This window comes from Falco naumanni, chromosome 6 (assembly GCF_017639655.2).
Source record: "Falco naumanni isolate bFalNau1 chromosome 6, bFalNau1.pat, whole genome shotgun sequence".
In the NCBI taxonomy this organism is placed as follows: domain Eukaryota; kingdom Metazoa; phylum Chordata; class Aves; order Falconiformes; family Falconidae; genus Falco; species Falco naumanni.
In genome coordinates, this window is record NC_054059.1 from 78,129,058 (window position 1) to 78,153,837 (window position 24,780).

General features: G+C 37.8%; 1 protein-coding gene across 1 annotated transcript in view; it reads right to left on the bottom strand.

Annotated features, from left to right (window-relative positions):
- Positions 1-478: 478 nt before the first annotated feature.
- The window catches only part of FAM120B (family with sequence similarity 120B), a 56,943-nt gene continuing 32,641 nt past the window's right edge, over positions 479-24,780 (bottom strand). The window contains exons 7-11 of the mRNA XM_040599007.1: positions 14,908-15,114; positions 10,896-11,004; positions 9,149-9,262; positions 4,628-4,682; positions 479-2,405 (exon numbers count right to left, since the gene is read on the bottom strand). Coding sequence (XP_040454941.1) covers positions 2,393-2,405; positions 4,628-4,682; positions 9,149-9,262; positions 10,896-11,004; positions 14,908-15,114 — 498 coding nt within the window. The 3' untranslated portion in view covers positions 479-2,392. The remainder of the gene's footprint in view (positions 2,406-4,627; positions 4,683-9,148; positions 9,263-10,895; positions 11,005-14,907; positions 15,115-24,780) is intronic.

Sequence of the window (24,780 nt, forward strand, 5' to 3'; positions counted from 1 at the left end):
ATACAGTAAGCAATAGAGCAAAACAAGAATATTTTTCTGCACAAACATAGGCTCCTTCACTTCAAATACACATCTGTTTTACCTCTGTCCTGTACCCGTTCACAGTAACCCTGTAGTCCACATATTAAGGAAACCCTATCAGACTGGAATCTTTAAGGTCATGTTCTTGTAGAAGACTTTCTTCCACAGTCCATAAGCTTTATGGTACTCTGACAAATTTAAAAAGTTTACTGAGACAGGAAAGTAGCACCTCTGCGTTTCAATTTCATGCTTCTGCTTTCACTCTGTGATTCCTGCTGGGAAAAAAAAATCTTTTGGCTTGGAAATAATAATAAGCAGCTTCTGCTTATGGTCTAACATTAGGAGGAAAAAAAAAAAACCCTCAACAGAGAAGCTAACATTTTTTCAGTAGTCAGGGTAATTATTACCAACAATTCATAACATACCACAACTAGCACAGCAAAACTCCCACTCTAACTGTATTTAACTTTGTTTATTGAGGCCAACAGAAATCTTTTCTCATATCAAAGCCTGAAGGGGGAATTACCAACAAATTCTGGCACACAGTTACATTCTTTTCAAATACACTATTATACATTATGAGATTTCTGAAACCAGAGAACTTTCCATAAAACTCAGACCATATTATTCCAAAAGGTTTTGGGGGGAAAAAGAGAAAAAAAGTGATATTACAATTACAGGCAGTGACAAATCAACAGAGAAAAGAAGCAGGAATGCCCCTATCACGACAGGATCCCTGGAACGCAACTCAGACACCGTGTTGTGTAAAAATTGTGTCTGCTCAAACGTCTAATAGAACTAGAAATCCTGTATTGCTACCAATTTAACAGTTTAGCTGGACTGTTGCTATATGCAGAGCATGAAAGAATATATTTATCGAGTTACAACGAGAAAAATACATGCAAGGAAATTATAGTAACGAGCTATGTATGTCTGACAATACTATTCACTTCGACATAACACGTACGGTGAATAGGAACTAAGTTCCACTGACAGTTGACTCAAAGAGGTTACCTGCACAAGGCCTAAGAAACCAAATTAACTGAACAATAATGGATTAAAACCCACAGAGTTGAAGTTAGTAAACACTGTATCATAAAGAGAAGTGCAATTTGTACAATATCTATAGCACTCCTGAAAATAGATTTCAAAATTAGAGCTAACTTTTCTCCTTGGAATATAAAAATAATGCTTTTTCTTCATGCTAAACACTTCTAAAAGACATTTAAAGTGTACTTAGGTACTATTCTAAAAATACACATATCTCCAAAATAGTAATAAAGTCTGTGTGATGAGTAATAGACCAGTAAAAATTAATACAGGAGATACCCAATTGTCCCACCGGTACTCTGTCCATTTAATTAATCTCTTGGGACTTGGGACACCTTAGCAGTATGGAGCAAAATCATGGTGCCACTAATATCTGCAAAAGATGCACCAATAATATCAACAGGGAAAAAATTTTACCCTGTGTGCTTCAAACAACTGCCACTTAGGGGAAAAAAAAAAAAAGAAAAAAAAAAGAATGCATTCAAATCATCTGTTAGTTTCCCCTTGACTTAGAATTTCCTCCAAAATCATACTGGCCAAAGGCTCGCACCGACACCTAAAGTAAAGGCTAAAGACAGATATGAAGTCTGGCATAAACCTTAAATGTTTCATAAATGACTCACTACATATGGAGGAGAGAGAACTGTAGGTATTCCAGAAGAGGACTACGCATTTGACTCAGCTCTGAAAGGCCCCAAAACAAAAGCTGTAGCAGTTTTTTACATAGAAACTAATTTTATAATTTTCTGGAATGTTTTAGCTACCCTTTTCTTATTCTCTGAGGCTGAGGAACTATGAAAGTAAGCCACGTGACAGAAAAGTAACATTTTTTAACTGTGATATGACCGTAAACACTTTAGAAGTACCCTTTTTTGGCCAAGACCAGGCACTTTCAGCCTCGTACAGCAAAAAGCTTTAATGGAAGACACAGTTCTCACAACAGAATCAGATTAATTAAATTTTTGCAGCCTTTTTCAACACCTAGGACTGGCCTCTAGTTTTTAGACATAATTTTTCATTTTTTGTAACTGTGTCGACAAGGCTTTTGTCAAGCGCTTCAAACAATAGTAGCTGGAACCTAAATTATATATTAGTTGTTTCACAGCATTTCATAATCCACTTCTCTAAGCTATAGGCTAGAAAAAAAGTACACAAATTAAAATGGAACTGAAAATGAGGCATGATAAATTCCTGATTAGAATCTTCCCACCACCATTTTTTAAATACTGATGAAGTTTTCATGATCTTCAGCATACAGCTTTTCATTAACATGTATCTTGTTCTTTTATCCATTTTCATTCGCTTCCAGTAATAAGCAGGGTCACCTGTGTGATGTAAAAGACAAATCATTGAGAGGAGCCAAGTAAGACACATGAACATCAACACTGAAACAATTTTAGAAGTTAACGACCTGTTGCAGGGTAAGATTTTGTGATCTGTATCATGCGGGTAATTAAACTACCATAATGATGTGTTCTGGGTTTAGTGATCTATGTATTAATTATCCAGATAAGCACTTATGTTTTGAACCTTAAGTTCTGCAAGCCTTAATGCAAGCATTAAGTTTTACAGTGTTTGCTACTCTCTGTTAGTATGGATCATGAGACAGTTTTCAGATAGAAATTTAATTTTCCAATGTTTATAAAAATAAATAATTCCGGCAGTAATACAATAAGAAGCCTAATACAGTTTCTGTACCAGTAAAATCTAGAATGATGATTATGAGTACTACACTAACAAGACACTAATCAATAATACTCAAAACAAAAAAGAAAAATAATCCAAGAGTGGATTAGCCAACATAATAAACACTAAGGCCTACAGTTCTAATACAAAGTTTTGAGCATGTGCACCAAGTTTCTGACCACTGACTTTACTGTTTGGAATAGTCATCATCTTCAATAACTAAATATGCTCTTATAAAAATCTGCAAACTGTGTCAGATTTCAAAACTTGCTCTTAACATTTTGCCTCTATCTTTGCGTTTCTTCTTTTTCTGCTGCTCTGTCTTTTTTGAGAGCAGGAACAGGACATCAGGCTTTCATTTTTCTTTCATCATAACCTCTCCTCATACAGGAGGTATATCATACAACTTCATGTACTGAAAATGCTAAAGTACAAAACTAAAGATACTGTGATTCCAAAGCACATAAACAGATGAAAGCCCATCGATTCCCTAAACATCCACTCAAGCCAATCCCATTTAAAATTTGCTAGAAATCTAAGAAAAGCATGAAAATTGTTGAAGATTACATAGATTAAAACAATTTTCAATCAGGTTGAGATGCATATCAGTAAAGAGAGAAACTTGGTTCTAAGTGTGTCATCCTCCTTCTATGTGACATAAATGCTGTTGACACTTCTTTCCTCTGGTACAATTTTTACACTTCATGATTTAAAATGGGATTTCTACATAACTGCCTTTTTTTTTTTCCTAAAGACAGTAATTAGATAAAGTACCTCTGATTATTTTTAACTGAATGAGCATGGAAATGGAAGACATAAGAAAGTTGATGTAATCTCTAAACCAGTTTCTTAAAAAACACAAGAAATGACTTGAAGAGGGTCTTCTGCAGTACCAATTTACTATGGTATATATGATCCTGTGATGCTGTTAAAAACCGTATATGCTCCGTTATTTTACATTTCTTTGGTATTATTTTATGTTAACTCTACTTAAAATGAATTAATTTTATAATTAAATACAACCATCACTGAACTTGAATCACAAAGTGAAATATATTCATTTTCAAGAAATAATTCTGAAGTGTTTAAATTAGATTACTAGACAGGAAAAAATACTTAGTTCTCATAGGTATTATTTATTACAGAAGTAAAGCATGACAGATTCTTTCTCTTCTCAGTGCTGACGTGGTTCACTCCACACAGCCAGCTGAGATAAAGTTGTTCAACTAAAAGCGCCAAAAATAATTGCAATTTTTGGCTCTTGTAAGAAAGCACTGCATTTTACAGGAAGGTCACTTTGTTTCACTGGCAGGTGATGTGTACATCAGCGATACCATGCTTCAAACGTTTCAACAGGTTTCAGTAACGATGGTATAACCCGTCAGATAAAAATATAATCCATAATTAAGACACAAACCACAACTCAGCATGGATATGCCACATCATTCATGGTGAGAAAACTCTTGTAATATATACAATTATAATGAAAATACGCAAAACTTATAGTTTAAGTCTTAAAACTTATAGTCAGGAACATCTAACGATGTTGTAAAAACACCTCAGACTTTCCAGTGTTAAATAGACACCATAGTATAGCTATACTGTATACTGTACGTATACTAATATGCTACTGTGCTTCAGCTGGTACCTGTAACTTAAATTTTAGGGATTTCGGTCTCATAGCAAGCTTAGACCTAACATGACAAGTGATTAACAAGCTGAATAGCCTCAGGTTTGAGTGATTTCCTCTGCAGTCACATGGTTCAGGTACTCTGTAAAGTTCATAGAAAGAGGCTCTCATAGTTACCACTGAGATAATTTTGTCTATCTTGCCCTCTCAGTTTGCTACCTGTACATACGTATTCTTTACCGAGGAGGAAGGTGGAATCTTCTCCGGTCTGGATATCCCAATCCATATTCTCTACCTGGAAGGAGCAGGAGAGGAATGAAATATTTTTAATTAACATTAAAGCATGAAAACAAGAGCTTATTCAGACAGTCTGCAAGAAAAATTACATTTATACATATTTTGAGAAAAGAGCAAGCTCCTCTCCAGTTGGTGTATAATTATGGCTAGTATTTTGAGATGTTGGAGGATAAAGCCCATGGTGGCATTGCTCTTCTTAAAGCTCTTGGGTCACTCTAACTTTTAAATCTAGTCCAATTAATGGGTTGGTATAGTGAATCATACAGGTCATACACAGTGGCTGGTAGATCAGGCTCTGTGAATTCAGGAGAGGAAAATACACTTTTAGAACCAGACAAGCTATATTAACAAATGTTTTCATACTGGTTTAATTGTGCCTGTGTAAATTCCTACAAATAAAGCAGTAGTCAAGCTGTAAATGAAATCTTTTTTTCAGCACCGAAGTTCTACCAAGTCCCACCTACACTACAGTTCTATCAAAATCCTATTATTCAGAAACATGCTTGAACACAGAGTAGGCAACATGAATGTGGAAGCCTTGATTAAACAACCAGCAAATGAAATGGTGCTACAAACTCAGATCTTTCAGTATAGTTGCATTATGTTCAGCACATGGTTTACGGTGTGCCAAGACTGAAATATATGAACCCTTCTGATGCAATTACATTCCATGAAGAAATGGAACTCTGGATAATTCCTTTTTGTCTTGGGCAAAAGAGTTTCTCTTGAGTGAGACATACCTCCAACAATTCTATCTTTTCCATATCCTTCCTTGACATCCTTCCTTTCCCCTGAAAAACTGCTTTCAATTTTCCATAAAAGCTTTTCTCTCCAAGATTTTGGGGTTTTGTAAAAAAAAAAATCACTTTTGAATTCTTTAAAATTCAACTAAAATTCTCTAGAATGCTCTAAAAAAAGTCCCAAAGTTTCCCTTTTCCTCTCCTTTTCCATCAGAGAGAAGGAAGAAAAAGAAAGGAAAGGTGGGTGGAAACAAAGAAAGCAAAACTAAATTTTTTTGAGGGAAGATAATTTTCTTAGGCAGAATATAGCTGACCACCAAATCCAACACCTTCTAAATGTAAATATGAAATGGTCAAAACTCTTCACTATCTCCCCATCTCACTGTTTATGATTCTGGTGGTAGATGACTGGTAGCTGAAATTATCATCCCTTACTTCCAGCGCTCTGACAGCTCTTACTCATTATGTCCTTATCCCTCCCCTGGGTCTGTCATACAGAGAGTTATGATGTTTACCTTATCACCAGCAGAAATTCTATATCCTTGCCAATACCTTTCACTATTGCTGCTGTATTAGGGTATCTTTGATTTCAGCAATTCATGCAGCTGCTACAACCAGTCCCACATACACTCTCTCCCCTATCTCCTCCCCTTATCTTCACTCTGCTTTTCAGACAGGTTTTCAAACACTAGTATAAGAACTGTTGTAAAAATCACTGAAATTTTAAAATATAGCTCTAAAAGTATGTAAGACAATGCACAGATAAGGTCATAGACTTTTTTTTTTGCTATTTTTTAATGTTGATTTATATCTAGGTGGCAATTTGTATGCTATGAAAATCTCAGTGTTCACCAGTTGGACTGCTGAAGAGTGACAAAGACGCACGATACTCAATAGTGATTTCCATAGCTCCTAGTGCTCACTTTATTTTTAGCTATTTGTAGAATGAGGTTACAATGTGATTCCAAAACAACATATTAGTGGCCTTAACTGCTAATTAATGAAGTTTTGTCTACCAATATGGCATGCGCTGTGGTGTTTCAGCCACGAATGCATGTGTCATGCTTCATTAAAGACATCTATGCCACCTCTGGCAAGTTTTTTAAACTCAAAGCACACAGGTTATAAAGTGCTGCCATACAAAGTTTCGTATCTCAGTAACAGAAGCCTAATCTTAGCTTTAAATTGCACACCTACGATATGTTTAACAAGCATCAGAATGGACAGACACTCAGAATGGGATACATGTAAGTCAGCGTGCTTAATAGCAAGTCTCCTAAATTAACAAGAAACAACAAGGGAAAATCTACCTCCCTGTGAGGCTTAGATGGCCTGTTCCGAGTTAGGTGGATGAATTCTCTACTTGTGACACACAGCCAAGAAATTTACAAAAAGAATGTAAAATAAATAAATAAAATCAAGCCAAAGCAACAACAACAACAAAAGCCCCAAAACCCAACCCCTTTGAAAACGCCAAAACCTCACAGCTGAATTCCCTTCTCTCAAAATACAGCCAGAAGAGGAGATATTAATCAGAAGAGATCAGCGGTTAGTATTCACCATAAAATGAGAGATGCCCAAGTTCAATTCTCCTTCTGCCTGAGGGGATCTAAACCACCATCTCCGAGAAATGCCAGTGTTTCTAAGCTTCGTGCTTCCTGGGTGGAGGCACCCTTTCCTCCACTGCTGAAGCTGAGACATTGTCATGGAATTCTTAAACATTAACTTGTAAAAGAAAGCAAAGGCTGCCTAATCCTTAGGTACACTCCTGATGAGAAGTAGAGGATATGGGTCCTGTGGTTACTGTTCCATTACTTTTTAATGAATTTAATCCAATGATTTCCATATAATATACAACAGCAGAAACCATAGCTGTATGCCACAAGAAGGGATATAAAAGATGGGATAGACAGGTATCAGTAACGTTACTAGGAAGTTTTATCATGTAAGCTACCATGGAAGACAAAATTGACACTTCTTTGTTCTTTTTTCTCCCTCTTTGGGAAGACACACACTTACAGCAGAGACAAAAGCTACAAAATGAAGCAACCCAAGTGTCTGTCTTAATATTAGCAAACAGGAAAAAGAAACTTTATCAAAATGAGTCATCTTGGCAGATCAGTTTAAAAGGAGCTCTAAAACACTGCACGGCTCTTTTGGAGGGAGATATCTATTTTCCCATTAAATCTATTTTACTTATAATAGAGGCAATGTAACTGCACTTAGGGGATCATGTTTTAAGAGCATCCTGAGGGCAGTAAATAGGGCTAGTGTAGAAGAAGCCAAGATGTTTTAATAGTGCTACTGAAACACATTTGTAACACAGTTCGGCACAGTTACTGTGGAACATACTTTGTGGAATATATCTATTCGTAAGGTCTCTGGAGCTGGCCCGAGATGACCTGACCCCTGAACAGCAGGCTTCCTGAGATGGCCACAGTAAGAATAACCAGTTTGGGTTCTGCTCACAGTCAGCATACACACACCGTATTTTAGCTTTACATTTTATCTACGTGTATATGCTTTAACTCATAATAATGAGGAAGTAAAACTGAAATGCTTCATTAAAATCTCTGTTCTGTTTAGGAAATGAGATTGGTGAATGACTTAAGATTAATGCCAAGACAAGACAGAACTTGCATTTGTATTACTGTGGTGGGTTGGCCTTGGCTGGACACCAGGTGCCCACCAAGCCGCTCTATCACTCCCCTCCTCAGCATAACAAGGTGGGGGGGAGAAAATAAGATGGAAGAAAATCGTTGTGGGTCAAAAGATAAAGGCACTTTAATGAAGCAATTGCAAAAGTCACACGTGCAGAAGCAAAAGAAAACAAAAGATGATATTCTCTACTTCCCATCAGCAGGTGATGTTCAGCCACTTCCCAAGGAGCAGGGAGTTATACAGAACGGTTGTTTGGGAAGACAAATGTAAAAGATGAATGCCCTCCCCACCCCCCCTTTCTTCCTCCTTTCTCTTAGCTTTTCTGTCTGAGCAGTTGTCATATGGTCTGGAATATCCCTTTGGTCACTTTGGGTCAGCTGCCCTGGCTCTGTCCTCTCCCAAGATCTTGCCCACCCCCAGCCTACTGGGTGGTGGGGCAGGTGAAGGTTGGAGAGAGCCTCCATCCTGAGCGATCGCTGCTCAGCAGCAGCCAGAGCACTGATGTGTTATCACCACCTTTCGAGCTACCAGTACAAGCACAGCACTACGAGGGCTTCCACAGGGCTCAGCCAGACCCAACACAATCACTTAAGCAATGATCTGAAACTGAGAACCTGATCTAGAAAACCACTTAAGAATATGTTTAGCTTTATTCATATGCTTAAGTGTTTTGTTTAAGTATGAACTAAGATTTGCAGCTAAAGACTTCAGACAGACATTTCTATGCAGCTGTGCCAATTTGGTTTAAAACTATTACAATTTAAAATATAGTTTAGCTGAGACCAAGCATGGAGAGTTTAAATACCACATGAAAGCATTTTTTTCCCCAGAACACTGGGAGTAAAAGATGACTCCAGATTATAACACTACACTCTACCTCAACTTGCAGAGTTAAGTTTTTGCTAATGGTAGTACGCAACTATAACTGAAACATTTTTTGTTACTGGCTGCTGTAGCCACAGGGTAACTGCATACATACAAGCACAAACTGCATATACACAGAGAGCTGTTATATTGCTGATAGAGACAATTCCAAATACACACACGCGCACACATTTTTTACCTTGTGGTTGAGGATTTCTCCATAGGAACCCCCTCATCTGGTGACGATATGGAGGAACAAAAGAACTTCTGTGTGTTTGCTGGAACCTGGGATTAAATTCTCTTTGTTGTGTTTCTGAAAAACAGAATTTAGTAAGAAACTCGGACTGTATGTAAGATTAAATGAAGAAAAAGAGAGACAGCATATTTTTTTGGGGAAACATTTCTTAGTTTTATGCCAAAATACTTGCGCACAATTACGGTTTTTCCAAACTGAAGTCAGCCTAATAAGCATGGTTCTTGTCCTCATTTCCATCTATGCACATCATGATTACAAGCTGTTAACAAATGTATTTAGAAACCAGATCAAAATTTTATGACACAGATTTGGAGACTGCAGTCATTAAAACAAAACAGAAATCCCTGTCCAAACTGGAATCACAAATCATAATTAAAATGGTTAAGTACAGCTCCCAAGCAATAGCAGATGCTAACAAGGTCTGGTATCATAAATCACCAACAGATACCCTTAGTTTTGAATGTCCAGCACCAGCGCAGTACCACAGCTGAAGTATCACTGTCACATAATGCAAAGTACTGAACTAGCAGAAAATCATTTTGCCTTGCAATTTGCTCTAGGAATTTTGAAGGGGTAATTTTTGTCCTCACAGACACTATAAGTAATCTGGTAATAAGCAGGTAATAAACATAATACCAGCATAAACACTGAGATTCAGTGTGAATTATTTTGAAGCCTCAAAAGCCTCAATGTTCAGGCTAATCTGTGACTGATGCTAAAAACCTTTTAGTTATTTTTTTCCCTGTAAGTCAGGCAGACTAGGTGGGGAAAACAAATACCTTTAGTAAACCAAGCCATAAATTTTGGGGGGAAAAAATGCAAGGTCTTAGGCAGTAACAAAGCTGTTCTCTAGGTTGCTCCAAAGCTTCTTATATTTTGAACTATATCAATCAGTCCAGTAAGAGGTATTGTCTCTTCAGTGCCTCACTCAGACCTTCAACTATCAATGTTAAGATAGGTCCCCTGAGGGAAAAGGAAGAAAAAAATCTGAGACATCTGATTCTTCCTATCAAAATAACTTTAGCCACTGAGTAAACAGCAGTGATGTTTCTGTCAGTGAACGATATTTCAGGTACTGCATATATCTCAGTAACTACATAGCCAGATGGAAATATTATTCTACCCAAACTTGGGTAATCATCATCACAGAATAACAGAAGGGTTTGGGTTGGAAGGGACCTTAAAGATTATGTAGTTCCAACCTCCCTGCCACGGGCAGGGACACCTTCCACTCGAGCAGGTTGCTCAAAGCCCCGTCCAGCCTGGCCTTGAGCACTTCCAGGGATGGGGCATCCGCAGCTTCTCTGGGCAGCCTGTGCCAGTGCCTCACCACCCTCACAGTGAAGAATTTCTCCCTAATACCCAATCTCAATCTACCCTCTTTCAGTTTAAAGCCACTTGTCCTGTCACTAGATGCCCTTGTAAAAAGTCTCTCTCCAGCCTTCTTGCAGGGCACTTCTAAGTATTGGAGGGCTGTGATAATCTTCTCTTCTCCAGGCTGAAAAACCCCAACTCACAGGAATTTCTAAAACCAGGAAATATTTTCTTAGATCTCTCCTTTGGTTGTTTGGAGAAAGAGCTTACAATTTACTCAGCTCAATGGGCTGCCTATGTAAATGCTGCTGCTGTTGGAGGATAATTGAGCTCATCAACATATTGACTTTATTGAGAAAATTAACACAGTGCCAACCTGTGACAAATCCACTCCCTCTTGGTCTGCTCTGTATTGTTCTTTTCTTCGCCATGCAAGCCTTGCAAATGAAAGACTTCAGATTCTGGAAGGGTGTATACAAAGACTCCTGCAGACAATAGGGTTAAACATCAATGACTGTTCTGCTTTTCTCTCTTCAGGTGTAGCACAAATCAATCACATATACAACAACTAAAAGACTTGCCTTAGCCACACTCATGCATATATGAAGGTCGTAGATCTGACTGACATTTTTTCAGGAAACAAAGTTCAAACATTTTCTAATAAAAGTGGATCCTTGGAAGGATGGGTAGGGGTGCAGAAGGAATGTTTTCCCCTTTCTCAGTGAAGTTTTTCTTCTCTGTTCAGATCTGTAAGTCACATGCTTCCCTATTCTATAACCTTGCCTTCTGTATATATACTTGACTAGACTTCTATCAGCAATACCCGAGGCAGAGGTGGTTAAAGCCTCCAGGTAAGAACTGATGGATTCATGGAAAACACACCAGTGAAAATCAAAGTGTCTTAACATCATACATGAGAAATAAAACTTAACATGATAGTGATACATCAGCTCTGACTCCTGACTGAAAAAAATATAACAAAGTCTAAAGAGAAATGGGGGGATTAAACGAAAATGTTTACCTTGTGGTGTGATGAAAAGTTCTACTGTCAAAAGGACAAGCTGAAACTACTTAAAGACGCAATATTAAGAGATGTGCTATATCCTGAACTTTCATCGATTTCAGTGAGCTTTGAAGAAATGTCAGGTTTTAGAATACTTGTCTTTTTTATTCACTTGTACTAGGCATATGGGCAGTAGTACGCATTGAAAAGAATTATGAAGACAGATTTTAGAGCAATAACATAATTCGTGATTTTCATAAAATTGAACTGATTTTTATATGATGAAAATTGCCTTTTCTAACCACCAAGGCAGAGGGGGAGGCAAGAAGGAGGGGAGAGGATTACAAGAGGTAAAAATCCAGCAGGTGGCAAGACTACAGCAGCTAGAGAGGTTCCTTAAATTAAAGGTAGAGTCTACATCTCTGAACCCTCCTGCGAACTTTCCTAGCACATTTTTTGAGTTAACAAACCTCTTTATAGAGCCTTAAGCAAAACCCACAGATATATTTTTTTTCCGCACAAACCGAGCACAGTCGGTGAAGAACACCCACTAATGGGAAAAACTTTCATTGTGTTCCTGGGAGAACAGATTGAGAATGTGTTTATGAAGGCTGGATGAAAGGCATGATCAGAAAAAGACAAAACATATCACTTATGCTGACCCCATTAGGTAATTTGGTTTTAATTTAAAAAAATTGATCACGAACATACTCATTAGTGAGCAGCACAATAAAAAGGCTAATAAAGTGATAATATCATTGCCTCACTGCCTTATGAGACTATTATATCCAATTTTCTGTGTGGATAAACAAACTAATACGATTACTGTTATGAAAAACAGAGAACTAGCATAATATGAGCTTAGCGTATTTTTTTTAAAAAAGCAAGATGGCTCTATTTTTGATTCTTATCAGAAGCTTTCCATTTTTTATCTTTAACAGCTGCTGGGCCACAAAGAGCTGAGCTACACAAAAACTTGCCCACAAATATAGCAACTGCTTTTAATTTATACATTTTCTTCTTTTGGTACAAGAATCTGTGGGAAGCAAACCCCAAAACATTCAAAATTTCTGGTATACATGTAAATATTTAACCAAGATTGTACTTCTAATACGATTTCCATAAAGCTGTTAATTGTATTTAAGCCCACCATAATCAAACCAACACTGATTCCGAGATCTCCCGAATTCCCTGAAGTAATGTAACTGTCCAGATCACAGAGAAAGGACCTTAGGAGTTAGGAGACAAGCACTGAACACCAAAACAAGTAACTTTTTCCTATTACTTATCTTTTCTATAACAAAACACACATGTAGAATAACTTTTTTTCTGAATACAATGCTGTCACTATCATCAGATTAGATTTATGGTGCTCAGGGGTAGATTGTTAACTAACAAGTGCTGAAAGATCTTGGCTTCCAGTGGTACATTAAGCTCTGCCAGGAACTAAGTACCAGTTTTATTAAAGTTGAATGTAGAATAATAGGAAAAACCAGTCACATATGCTTGTTGCCTTGCCAGTGTCCCCAGCTAAACTGGCATCTCTTGGCAATTCTCCCAAAACAGATTCTTTCCTCAAACTGATAAGCTGGAAAGCTATTTTATTAGTCTGGGAGCTATCTCTGCCATATATGTACCATAAAGTCATACCTAAAAAAGATATTTAAACTACTTTAAAAATTCACAGAGCCAGACTATTCTTCCCCACAACAGAACAGTTTATCTGGAGGTTGTTTAAATTACAGTATCAGGCTTATAAAAACCCTAACCTAGATATTTCAGTTGATCAAGAAAATTCCCAACTCAGTTCTAGGGAATCTAAGTATCTTCCTTCATCTTCCTTCTAAAATATAACTGTAACCTGACCACATCAAGGCCTTCAAATGTTAGATAAAACACACTACCTAACACATTCTAAAATACCTCTCAGCTGATATAAATTTTGTACAGATTTAGGTACCTATTGTAAAACTTATACGCTAACATGAATTCTATCCAAATGGAAAAGAAGTATCGATTTCACATAGATCTGTAGAGTTTTACATTTTCCCATTTATTCTTTAGATCCTCTATTGTTCTGCAAAAGTCCTACATGAAAAACTGGATGAACCACTGGCCCAGTCCAAAACCTACTGAAATCAACGGACCAATTAATAGGAACAACAGGATTTGGATAGAGGCTATAGTCCTAATCATATGATTGGTTCCATGTGGAAAGGATTATCCTCCTCCTCCATGCTGAAAACACATACATTCCACCCACCCAAACCCACTTCACTCATCAGATCAGTACGGTATGCAACTGGACACAAAATCAGAAAAGAAAACTAATTATACAACAACTGGTATTGACTACATTGAGATTAAAATAATTCAAAATTCGTAACTTTTTTCTCTGTAATCGCTTTTATTTATTTTAACCTAAAGTGATATATGTACGCGCAGGTAAAAACATTTTCAAAGGTAAAATTTTCAAAAGTAATTAAATTATACAGGATTTTCAGTTCCACATTGATCGAAGGTCTTAACAGATGAGTACAGATCTACCCAAGCATCTCTCCACATATTCTCTTCTCATGGGGCACAAGCCAGGTCTGGTCCGAGGCTTCACTAATGCATTAATACAGCCTTGTACCCTGCCTAGAAGAATCCCATCTCTGAGCCCAGCCATACCACCCTACTGCACCAGATATGGTCCATACCCAGCAAGACTCTGCTGATATCTCCCTGCCCTTGCCTGGGCAGGCATGTTTTAAGTCATACGGGTTTTTGGTACCATAGCATGCAAACTGTACAAATCCCCAGCTTCTGAAAAGTGGGACTGAGAACTAAATAAGTATCTAGAGGTACAGGAAGGTACTCGGTGAGATTCTAAAAAAAAAATATACCTGAATACACATCTTCCTCTGCATCCAGTTCCTCTTTGAATTCACCAAACCTTTCTCTCAAACTTTAGGTTCCTTAATACGTTTAAAAATATCGCTCTTAAACACTTTTAAAATTATACCCAGTATGCTTATTTAAAGACATTCTTAATACGTTGCCTAAAATCTTACAGGGAAAAGATCTCATTGATATCTTAATACTAGAAAACCATTACAGCTATTTCCATTTTTTGAAATTGACATTTTGACACTTCCTTATATTATTTTCTGACTAATGAAAACAAAAATAAAGGTAAAATTATAGCTTCTTTCACGGTCTCAGGATTTCTACCTTCTTAAAGTGTTTTTTTTGGCAGAGAGGGTGAAAACGGAATAAGGAAGAGAGGAAATACACAAAGAAAGGAGCCCAGTGTAAACATGAATATTAAACCAACAAACATATATGGACAGGTACATTTTTCAAGGAATACAGAGCTGTCTAAGAGAATGCGATTACTCACATTGCCTTCCAAAAGCTCTTCCAAAGGGCAACCTTGGTGTGACTGCTGGTATTTTTCTTGGAAAAGTTTTCCATCAAACACTTCCCAAGGCATCAAATCATCCATTCTGAATGGAAAGCCACAGGCACTATTGGCCATGAGCAAAGTCGTAAGGCCACGAACAAAGAGAGCGCCAAGATGTACACCTCTGGGGTCCACTTGTGCAAGCTGTTAACACACACATACAAAAAAAAAAACCTCAAAAATCAGGAAATATAAGCAATCTTAACATCACATCTAACCATGCATACAGCAGAGCAAATGATGAACAGTCCCAAAGCTGTGACAATGATGCTCCTCTATTGCACAGTAGAATTCATCAAAGGATCCTGTATCTATTTTTATTCAATAAAGTGAAAGAAGTGAAGTTTGTTTTACCAAATACAGCATCTCACTCAAGTTTTTAAGACAGTTACATTCAAAATGAAAACAGAAAGAGAAAATAAATGGCTGTTCTCCATAGTATTTCTCAAGCATTAGCAGTTCCCCAAAAAGAATTCTGTTAGTGGAATGCAAAACATGAACTGGGAGTATAAAATTATGTGTACAGCGATCCATTGACCTTCCACAGTTTGATTAACTGGGAAACGTTACAGTACTTAGAGATTATTTAAATGATAAGATTTGACAGAACAAAGTTTATTGTACCCAGGCTTTTATTTTAAACACACTAAAATTTCCTCAGACTGTAGTCTGAAAGTGAAATTATTCCACTTCAACCTGGATGTCTCCAGAAGAAATACTGGAATGGTATGACAACGTCCAGAAAACGCAAAATGAGAAACTCAACAAGACAATTAAAACTCATGGCCAAAATAAACTTTATGGGTGAATTTAACATCCTGCTGTGGCAGAGCATAGCAAGCTATAAAAGCCTTGAATCCAACATGGGGAAAAATCGTGACTTTAAGTATTGTGTAAACAGTCCAAAGCTCCTCAGTGGGGAATGCCTTTTCCACAGTCTGTACTGGAGCAGGCTGTCAGGACAGGGACGGGTTCATAACAGTGTGGCCATTAGCGCTGTAATCCATGGCAGCTGTTGTACCCTTACAGTACAATTTTCCTTACAGTATAAATTATACCAGGAATGGAATAGCATCCAAAATAGTCCAGAACAGAAAGGACAAAAATGTGGCTCAAATTTGTCTTAGCCCTAGCTCCTGCAGAGCTGTGAATTGTTTGTATGAAATGCAATGGAAAGGGTTGGCTCATTATTACTAACAATAACATCTTACATCTTGAAATATGCCCAAAAGACTTAAAGGTATGCATATACACCATCAGTGCCCTATTTAGAAAAAATTACAAATAACAGCAGACAACATCAAATGTTGTACTAATGGATCAGAACTTTCTCCTCCCTAAGGTCTATATAACAAATTCAAGGAACCTTTGCTAGCAACACGGAGCTACAAAGCTTCTTCCAGAAGAGACAAACACAAGAAGTAATTTGGAGAATATGGCTAGAACACAGTCGAGGACCTGGGTTTTCTGTATTATTATGCAACGAGCTGAAGTCTGTTGCATAATTTGACTATGTGAAACTGGCTTCTGTGATAGGGTTCCCCCCAACCACAGACAAGGGGCAGCAGGGTTCTGTTAAGCCAGCTTGAAGGTATGAGGTGTACCTCCAGTGGCTGTTTTTTCTACAGCACAAAAGCAAAAGAGGACCCAGAGATGATGATACAGGCAAAAGATACCAGGCAGGGTGGTCCAGAGCCCTCTGGGAAGAACCTTTTCTGCCTCTAGTGATTCCTGGAAAGGCACCATGCTGGCCACCAGGGCACTGACCCAACGTGACACAGTACTTGAAACTCACCCAACACAGACAACCGAGGACAACCACTGACATCCAGACAAATGCAGACAGACAACACAAGCTAATTTAAGAAGTCTTTGAGAAAATGAAAGGTCCATCTTTCTTTGACTGTGACACTTCATACTTGAGTAAGGGGGACCTTCTTCTCCCCTCCCTTTAAAATAAAAGTATTTTCAGTCCGGGATCAGGCCACTGAGTTTCAGGAAGCTACTGCCTCCAGAAGCAAGCTATCGTTTTGCCAGCTGAGACTAGTAACTACATGCACTCTCACAACTCTTCTGCTCTGGCAAGTAAAGCAGGTTTTTGCAAACCATTTAACCATGTTGAAAGGTACTTGAAAGAGGAATGTGGTTTAAGTGAGCCAGTATGATTTGTACTAAAGTAGACTCTGAATGCACACCGCCAGTTACCATGTTGCAGCTGTGAGATTCTTACATTGCACTAACCAGATTGTTTCTGATCATCCGATCAAATCTTAAGACCTACTAAGCAAATGAGTCCACGTCATTACAGGCTTTAAAATGGAATCTGCTTGGTTTGTGATCACAAAGTAAGACTTTATGAGCATGAAGTAAAGAACTGTTGGGAATCTTCAGAACTCCCTTTTTTTTTTTTGTAAACTAAACCAACTAGGGAATTACTTCAGAACCTATTCATCCTGGTCTTGTTCTCAACACAACAATAAATTGAACTTTAAATAACTTCAGTAAAATACTTTTGAGCACTTTGACAAGTGGTGAAGTTTTGCTCTTAAGCTATAAGGAAAATGGATGTGTTTTATCCTTATATTAAAATATATTCTTCTTATTATATTTTATTATAAATAATATAAATGTATTATATATAATATAGAAAAATATTATAATATCAATATATAAAAAAGGAAAATTAGCAGTAGAGGCCATGAACAACAGTAGCACACCAACTGAATAAATCTTAGCCAAATTTATGTCAATATAATTTATACCACAAATAGCCTCTATTACAGAACGGTACAAAACCAGACTGAAATTCCCTGTCATACAAATCAGTATCTTCCGTCACTCATTTATCAAGTAAGTACTGATAACATCAAAAGATTTAATTACTGAAAACAAACTTTCATGAAGAATAAGGAAAACAAGTATTTAAGCTGCTGAGAAGAGTAAATGCTGTCATCTGCAGCAAGCAATTTCCCATCTTCTAATTTAGTGGCTGTGTACTAGATGTCTATTAATTCATACCTTTTTGTCATTTATTGACAAAGTTGTTTTTACTGTCCTTTTTAATCCCACCGGTACCAAGGATGTAAAACAGCTGTTAGAACAGATTACTAATACTATATGTGGATGCTGGATGCCATCTGGGCCATAAATCTTAACACAAAACTTTTATATTTTTATTGTATTCTGAAAACTCTAAGCATAGATACAACAGAAGTACGTGACTAATCCAGCTTTCTTTGGTGATGTTATTCTAGTGCAAAACAAATGCATAGATATTTGCAGAACAAGTGTCTAAATGAGAATTTGAAATATTTTGCTTCTGATGGTGATGCACAAAATAGTAAAATATAGAAGAGGACTTCTGAGTGCTGTCTTAAGCTGGAGATCAGCATAGTACTGTCATTGATCCTAATTGTTACTTCTGCCTAAGTGAACATGAAGTCTGAGCCACCAACACAACCCTAGCTGTGCTCTTTTCAACTACACTTGAGACACGCTGGTTAAAAAGGTAAAAAATGTTGCTGGTAACAGGTTTTACAGGTAGAAGGCTTCACTGTCTAGGGATATCAATCCAGAACTTTCCTAAAGCACGAAAGTATTGGGAGGTGGACATCAGGTAAAGCTTGGATTTTAATGGAAATCAATATTGGCAAGACCAAGGTGAGAACTATCAACAGTTACCTTTATTTCAATAAGCAGGAAACACATTCACTAAAGGGTAGTTTCTATTTCCCGTGTCTGGCAATGAAAAACAAAGAAAATGAAAGCACAGCGAGCCTGTAACAATGAGCCCATGCACATGGCAAACCACAGACTTGCTTTGCCATGGGAATGCTCACAACTGCTTGGTGTCTGCAATGCAAAGACGTCACGACAAGGAGAAGTGGAAAATTCCAAAAGAAAAGGCGGCTTGCCTTCCAGGGCATTACACCCTAGAGATTACTTCTTGTTGGAAACTGTGCCGGTTCTTTCTACTATTTTTGTAAACTCAGGACCCCAGTGAATCATGTGAGATACACCCCTGTGCTCCCAGTGCTGCTACTCCTACCACCAGCTGATGACATTTGTGTGAGAGCCACAGTGCGTGAGAACCGCTCCTCCTGCACCAGCTGCCCACGCTGTGCCCCTGCTGCTCCGACCGACGGCAGCTCCCCACCCTCTCAGCATTTAGGGAAAAAGATGACTTTTCCCATTTGCCAGAAGACTGAGAACGCAAAGTTCACAGTCCTCTACTATCACTGCAGCAGAGGTTACTGGTGGTGTGCTCAGAATGCCTGAGCTGAACTGGGTTAGCCCGCCTGAAAAGAGCAAGAGAATTGCTACAGCACCTGCATCGCTAATGTTTCATGTTTTTTTCCAAAAATTCGAGAAATGTCTTTACTAGAAAAGCTGTCATCATAGACTTATATTACGCCTTTTTCTGCTCTAGAAACACAAGGTTTTAGGCTTTGGACCACACGTTCAGGCTGATCTCTGTGCTTGTGTGCACCTCACTGACCACAGAAAGAGGCTCTGCAAGAAGGGAAGTGTTTGCTCACAGGAGCAGTTTGCAAATCTAGACCCAGAGACTGTATATCCTTGCAGAGCAGTTTTTACTCACAAGAAGAAAAACACATGGATCTTGTGTAAGAAATGCACATTTCCAGTTCACATTACATCTAGTTAAATAATAATTTTAAAATAATCAGGACGTAAAAATACCTTTATATTTTAAGAAAATACTACTAGTCCTCTGAGTCTCCTTTGTGGCTTCACAAGGGATTTTTTGATAGAGGTGTACACTTTACCCTATACGCTTTGAAAGCTGCACAACCTATTTTCAGGAACATACTAAAAAAACCCCACGACTCCTTCACCACTCTAAGGAGATTAGAAGGTTCAAATTCTGTTGGAAGGATGAACAGGTTCTACTGTGCTTGTAATGTGAGGGCAAGTATCTGAATGTGCCAGATATCAGCAGACACAAACGAAGGCCAGAACCATACCCAGGGGCAAAGCTGTCACACACCATTTATAGAAACTAAGGAGAAAGGTAAAGATATGATAATAATTTTACAGTTCTTTACTTGAATTACTTTAGACATCATCTGTGTATCACTGCATTAAATACTACATTTCATTTAAGAACTGGTTCCTTTAGTAGGATTTTCAACAACATTCTGGGGACACACTTTTTCAATGAAAAAAATTGTATTAAAAATTGTTACTTAGGTTAAAGCTCTTCTTACGTATTTAATTTTTTTTCCTAACCCATTGCCTATTTCCTGTGGTTGAGCTGAATACAGAAGATATGACTATGGCTAATAATTTGCAATATTAATTTAAATAGAAATAACTTTAAAATTGCATAAGGCATTTCCCTCCCTTCTTTCCTACCCTACCCACCCTCAAAAGAATGTACCTGTTTCTGTTATAAAAAGGTAAACATAACACTCAAGGACAGGTTAGTATTTGCTAACTTCAAGTTCAAATCAATTAACTGAAGAACAATAATTTAAAAAAAAATAAATGAAATTTCCCCCAAGCAATAAACTGCTGGAATTCAAGTGATGGTGATCAAAATCTTGAGCACCTTCCTAGTTTAACGGGTTCATTTTAGATCCACTTTGAACTCAAGTCAGCATATTATCAGTACACTACTTTCATTACCTTCCCCCAAACCCACCTGTATCTTAAATGATCATATATTTAGCCATAGGCAATTTATGGTTGAGCAATAAAGGCAGCAGGTAGATCCTATCTCAGGAACTTGTCACTAAAACAGTAAGGGTTAGCTCTGTCTGGGAGAGGTAAGGCACATTGTGTTCCAAATAAAAAGAGATGAACTGTGCCAACTGATCACAACCTCGCTAAAGTTGAATTCTCTGCAAGGGAAAGTATCACTAAAATTCTTTCAAGCAAAAGACAAGAGTCCTTTCTTGAATTCCAGGTCTTCCTGCCTTCAGCAGGAATTCCCAGTGTGAGCTGTCAAAAGATGCTAAAATCCCTGTGCACTGGTGCTATATGCTCTGTTCTAGAGCAAAGATAACTTAAACTGGTGCAATGGTGGTAAATTTAAGGAGTGTTACCCTGCAGAGATGCGCTGGTGAAACCATGTTTGCTTGGCATCAGTCAGCTTTAAGGAACAGGCTGCTGGGAGTGTAGTACATCACCTGCTTCCCTGACTTGTCAAATGGAGGGGGGAGAGAAGCACCAGGTATTTTGAAAACATGACTAAGGTTTATTCTGATAAAAGATTAGGGCTTAAATTAAGCTCTTCCTGCTTAAACAAGGTGTGTGCAAAGGAAAAGGGACTGAAAAGAGATCCTGTGAGGGCATCTGCTGCAACAGAAACTAGAAAAACCAGTTTTCAAACACTTCCAGGGCTTCACAGTAAATATTTGGCAGTAAACAACCCAATTGTTTAGTATTTATATGTGAGGAAAGTTTATTTACTGGGTTTTATCAGGAGTTTGATGTAAAATGATACCTCTCTGTGGAACAACACTGTTATTTCCATTAAGCCAAAACCTGCAATGAAGTCAAAATTGCTTTTACCTTTAAACACCCTACAAAACAATAACACAAAAGTACTACTGCTAACCAATCTGCCACCAGATAAAAACCTCCTTCAGTTCCAGAAAGATTGCTTCTAATTTCTTGTTTAATTTTCAAAAATATCAGCTTTTCATGAAGCTCTTGAATCATACCTACAACAAAACTCAGCACAAATGACACTTCTGTAATGATGAATGTCATCAGTTAAAAAGTTTAGTCCCTTCAGTTTATTTGTACACAGTTATGTAATGGACAGCACGCTAGCACCTGCAAAAAAGATTCAAATAACACTACATTTTCTTACTTTAGCCACAACCACTTGAATCTGATCTAAATGATTACTGGGCTAATGACAGTTCATAATACAAGTGACATTTACGGAACATTCACATAAATTTTGAGTTATAGCCATTAGGCTAACCATCTGACTGTAGCCCAGCCAGAGGCCACATTCTTTCTACAAAACTGAATAGATTCATTAGGATTTTAATTTTTACTGTCTTAAAGACGTGCTTGTGGTTTTGGTAATGTACTTACTTTTGAACCTCCTCACCTTTCCCTCATATTGATAATACTGGATTTATTTGGTAGCAAAATACATTTTGTTTGGGACCCTGAAAACTCTTATGATCACATTTTCTTTCCTTTTTTTTTTTTTTTTTTTTTTTTGTAATACATTAGTTAAATGTTGTGGAATTATGAGAAAAGGAAGCATTAGTAGCTCCATCTGCCTTGCAACTAATAAAGTTTGTCCCTGATGGAGGACAAACTGCTAGTAGACTCCTGGTATGTCTGCACCAGGCAGGACCTGACAGGCTCCTGTACGTGCTATGTCACTGGCATCTGAAATAATTCCGTAATTATTTGAATTTTTTTCCCATGCCTGTAGCAATGTCTCCCTCTCACACAGATGCCCTAATAATGCGATGTCATGTTAAAGCTTCATCCTGTTGGGCAATTTAGAGTGCCTTACCCTTCTCCCCAGTTGTCTACTTAAAACAATCAGCAGTAACTTATTTCTCTCAGACTCCTACACCTCTGTCAAACTCCGTCTCTGAAATTAGCCAACGTATTCAAAAGTTATTAGGGAACACAGAGAGTAATTTAAAAACCATCAAAAGGTCACTTTCCTCTCTTAGTTCCAGTAACTTTCCATTGCAAGCCTTCAAAGACCAAACTTCTTCCATTCCCTTACTTTCTGACACTCACTACACATTTCTGTATTCTACTCTCCACTGACCAGCCCCTTTCCCAAAGTCTTTAACACGGGGGGCTCCATTTGTCACTACCTGCATCTTGACCATACTCTTGCTCTCAAGTCCTTAGCCACACCTTACCCCAGCCCTTTCCCTTTGTTTAATCATAGGACTGGTCCACGGAACAAAGTTCTAGGAGTAATAATTCTGCCACCAGCACAACTACTCGGCAGAGAGTGCTTGGCTACCTTTGCTAATGCAGTGTGTCCTTTCACAGCTGCAGACTACAGCGGCGAATGATAGCTGGTTAGGCAGGCAACTGCTCAGTGTGCTGCTGTCTGGTGGCCTGTCTTGTGAACATTTTTCACAGTGTACTGTGAAACCGTTGCTGTGGATTAAGACATCATTGTGACTACAAAGAAATTTTGATAGGTGGGAGTTCACTGCTAAACCTGGCCAAGGCTTAATCAGCCAAGCTTAAAAGTTAGTTTTGTTTTTTCTTCTCCCCAGAGGCCGCATAGATGTTCAGATTTATTTAATTGTCCTAATGTATGACCATTCCCTCTCTCAAGCTGTTTTAGTAGATACCTTTTAAGGACCTGAACTAATTCCGACTGAAACCAACAGAAAGACCAGTGAACTTCAACAGAATTAGATTAGGCAAGATTTAGTATGTCTGAAGCACTGCAGGTTCCAGAAACATTAAGACAACTGTTACTAATGTCATGTCTGGTATATAAGCCCTTCAAATAAAACTGTCATTGAAACAAGATGGTTAGTATAGAAAGCTCCAGAATAAATACTGTTTGCCAACGCAAGATAGGTTTAGTTGGTTTGTGGTTTGTTGGGTTTTTTTCCCCTAGAGTTTCTTTATATTGCAAGGCAGCTGCACAATACAATTGTTGATACTACGGTTCACCTTTTAAAGTGATACAGTCCAAGGCAAACAGATCTGGCTAAGGAATTTTCTAGCTGTTAAGTCCACAGGTTGAGGAAGAGAAGAACTGCTCTGCTTCTGTTTCATGACAATCCCGAGGTCCAAGACAAATTGAACCACACATCACTGCAGCAGTATCCCAGATGACTTGTGAAACGAACTGCCAATCTGCAACTTGCGATCAGTTCAAGAGACTAGGAATTGATTTGTAATTAAGCTGCAGTACAGTATCCACTTCCAGAATACCTATTTCTTTTGGAATGGAAAACTGTCATACACGGCTTGAAAGTTGCTACCTTTTGCCACAAGAACATCAACCCCATGCTGCTATTTAGATGAACACATACAGCAATATTAGAGAATCCTTGTTTGATGCACACATCTGTTGCATAAAGATGGTCTTCTGAGCTATTCAGGAACTGACTACAAATAAAGGTTTTAAAGAAAATAACATTACTCACATGTAATATTCTACATTTTCTTGTATCAGCACTATGTCAGAGCAAATCAATATAAATAGGGAAACAGTTTATGTGAGAGTAACTTGGCAATTTTTAAAGCAGTACTTAACATGGAGAATAATGCTGTTTAAAAGAAAATGCATGTAGTAAGTCAAACTAGGATCTCAGCACTTTGGCCAGCACTGGACTCTGCAGGCACTTTGCTCATGAAATAAGCATTCACTGACATTCCAGCCTCAGGAATCGATCCACAGCCATTTTAAAACAAAAGGTACCTTTTTTTTTTTGGCATAAAGTGCTGTGCAAAAATAAACTTCCTGCAGAACCACTACGCTTTCAGTCTCCTGTAATTGAGAAATATTACTTGCCATTGTTGCCAGACTGAAGTATGTCTCTGTTGTACTGAAGCCTCTGTGCACAAATACAGGATACAGTTGTATGATTTTGCTAAAAAGTAAATAACACTGAGTAGACTGAAGGATGGTTTTTCAAAAGTGTATTGGCATAGCTCTGCTTTTATTAAATTCAGTAGTAAAGCTCTCATTGCCTTATGTAGGAATTTATGCAACTTCAGTCTATACAAGTATTTTCTGCCAAGATGTACTTCTGTATCCTATACACAGAAAGTAAATACAAAACTACTGCTAAATAGGAAATGATACTTCGGTATGCATTAACT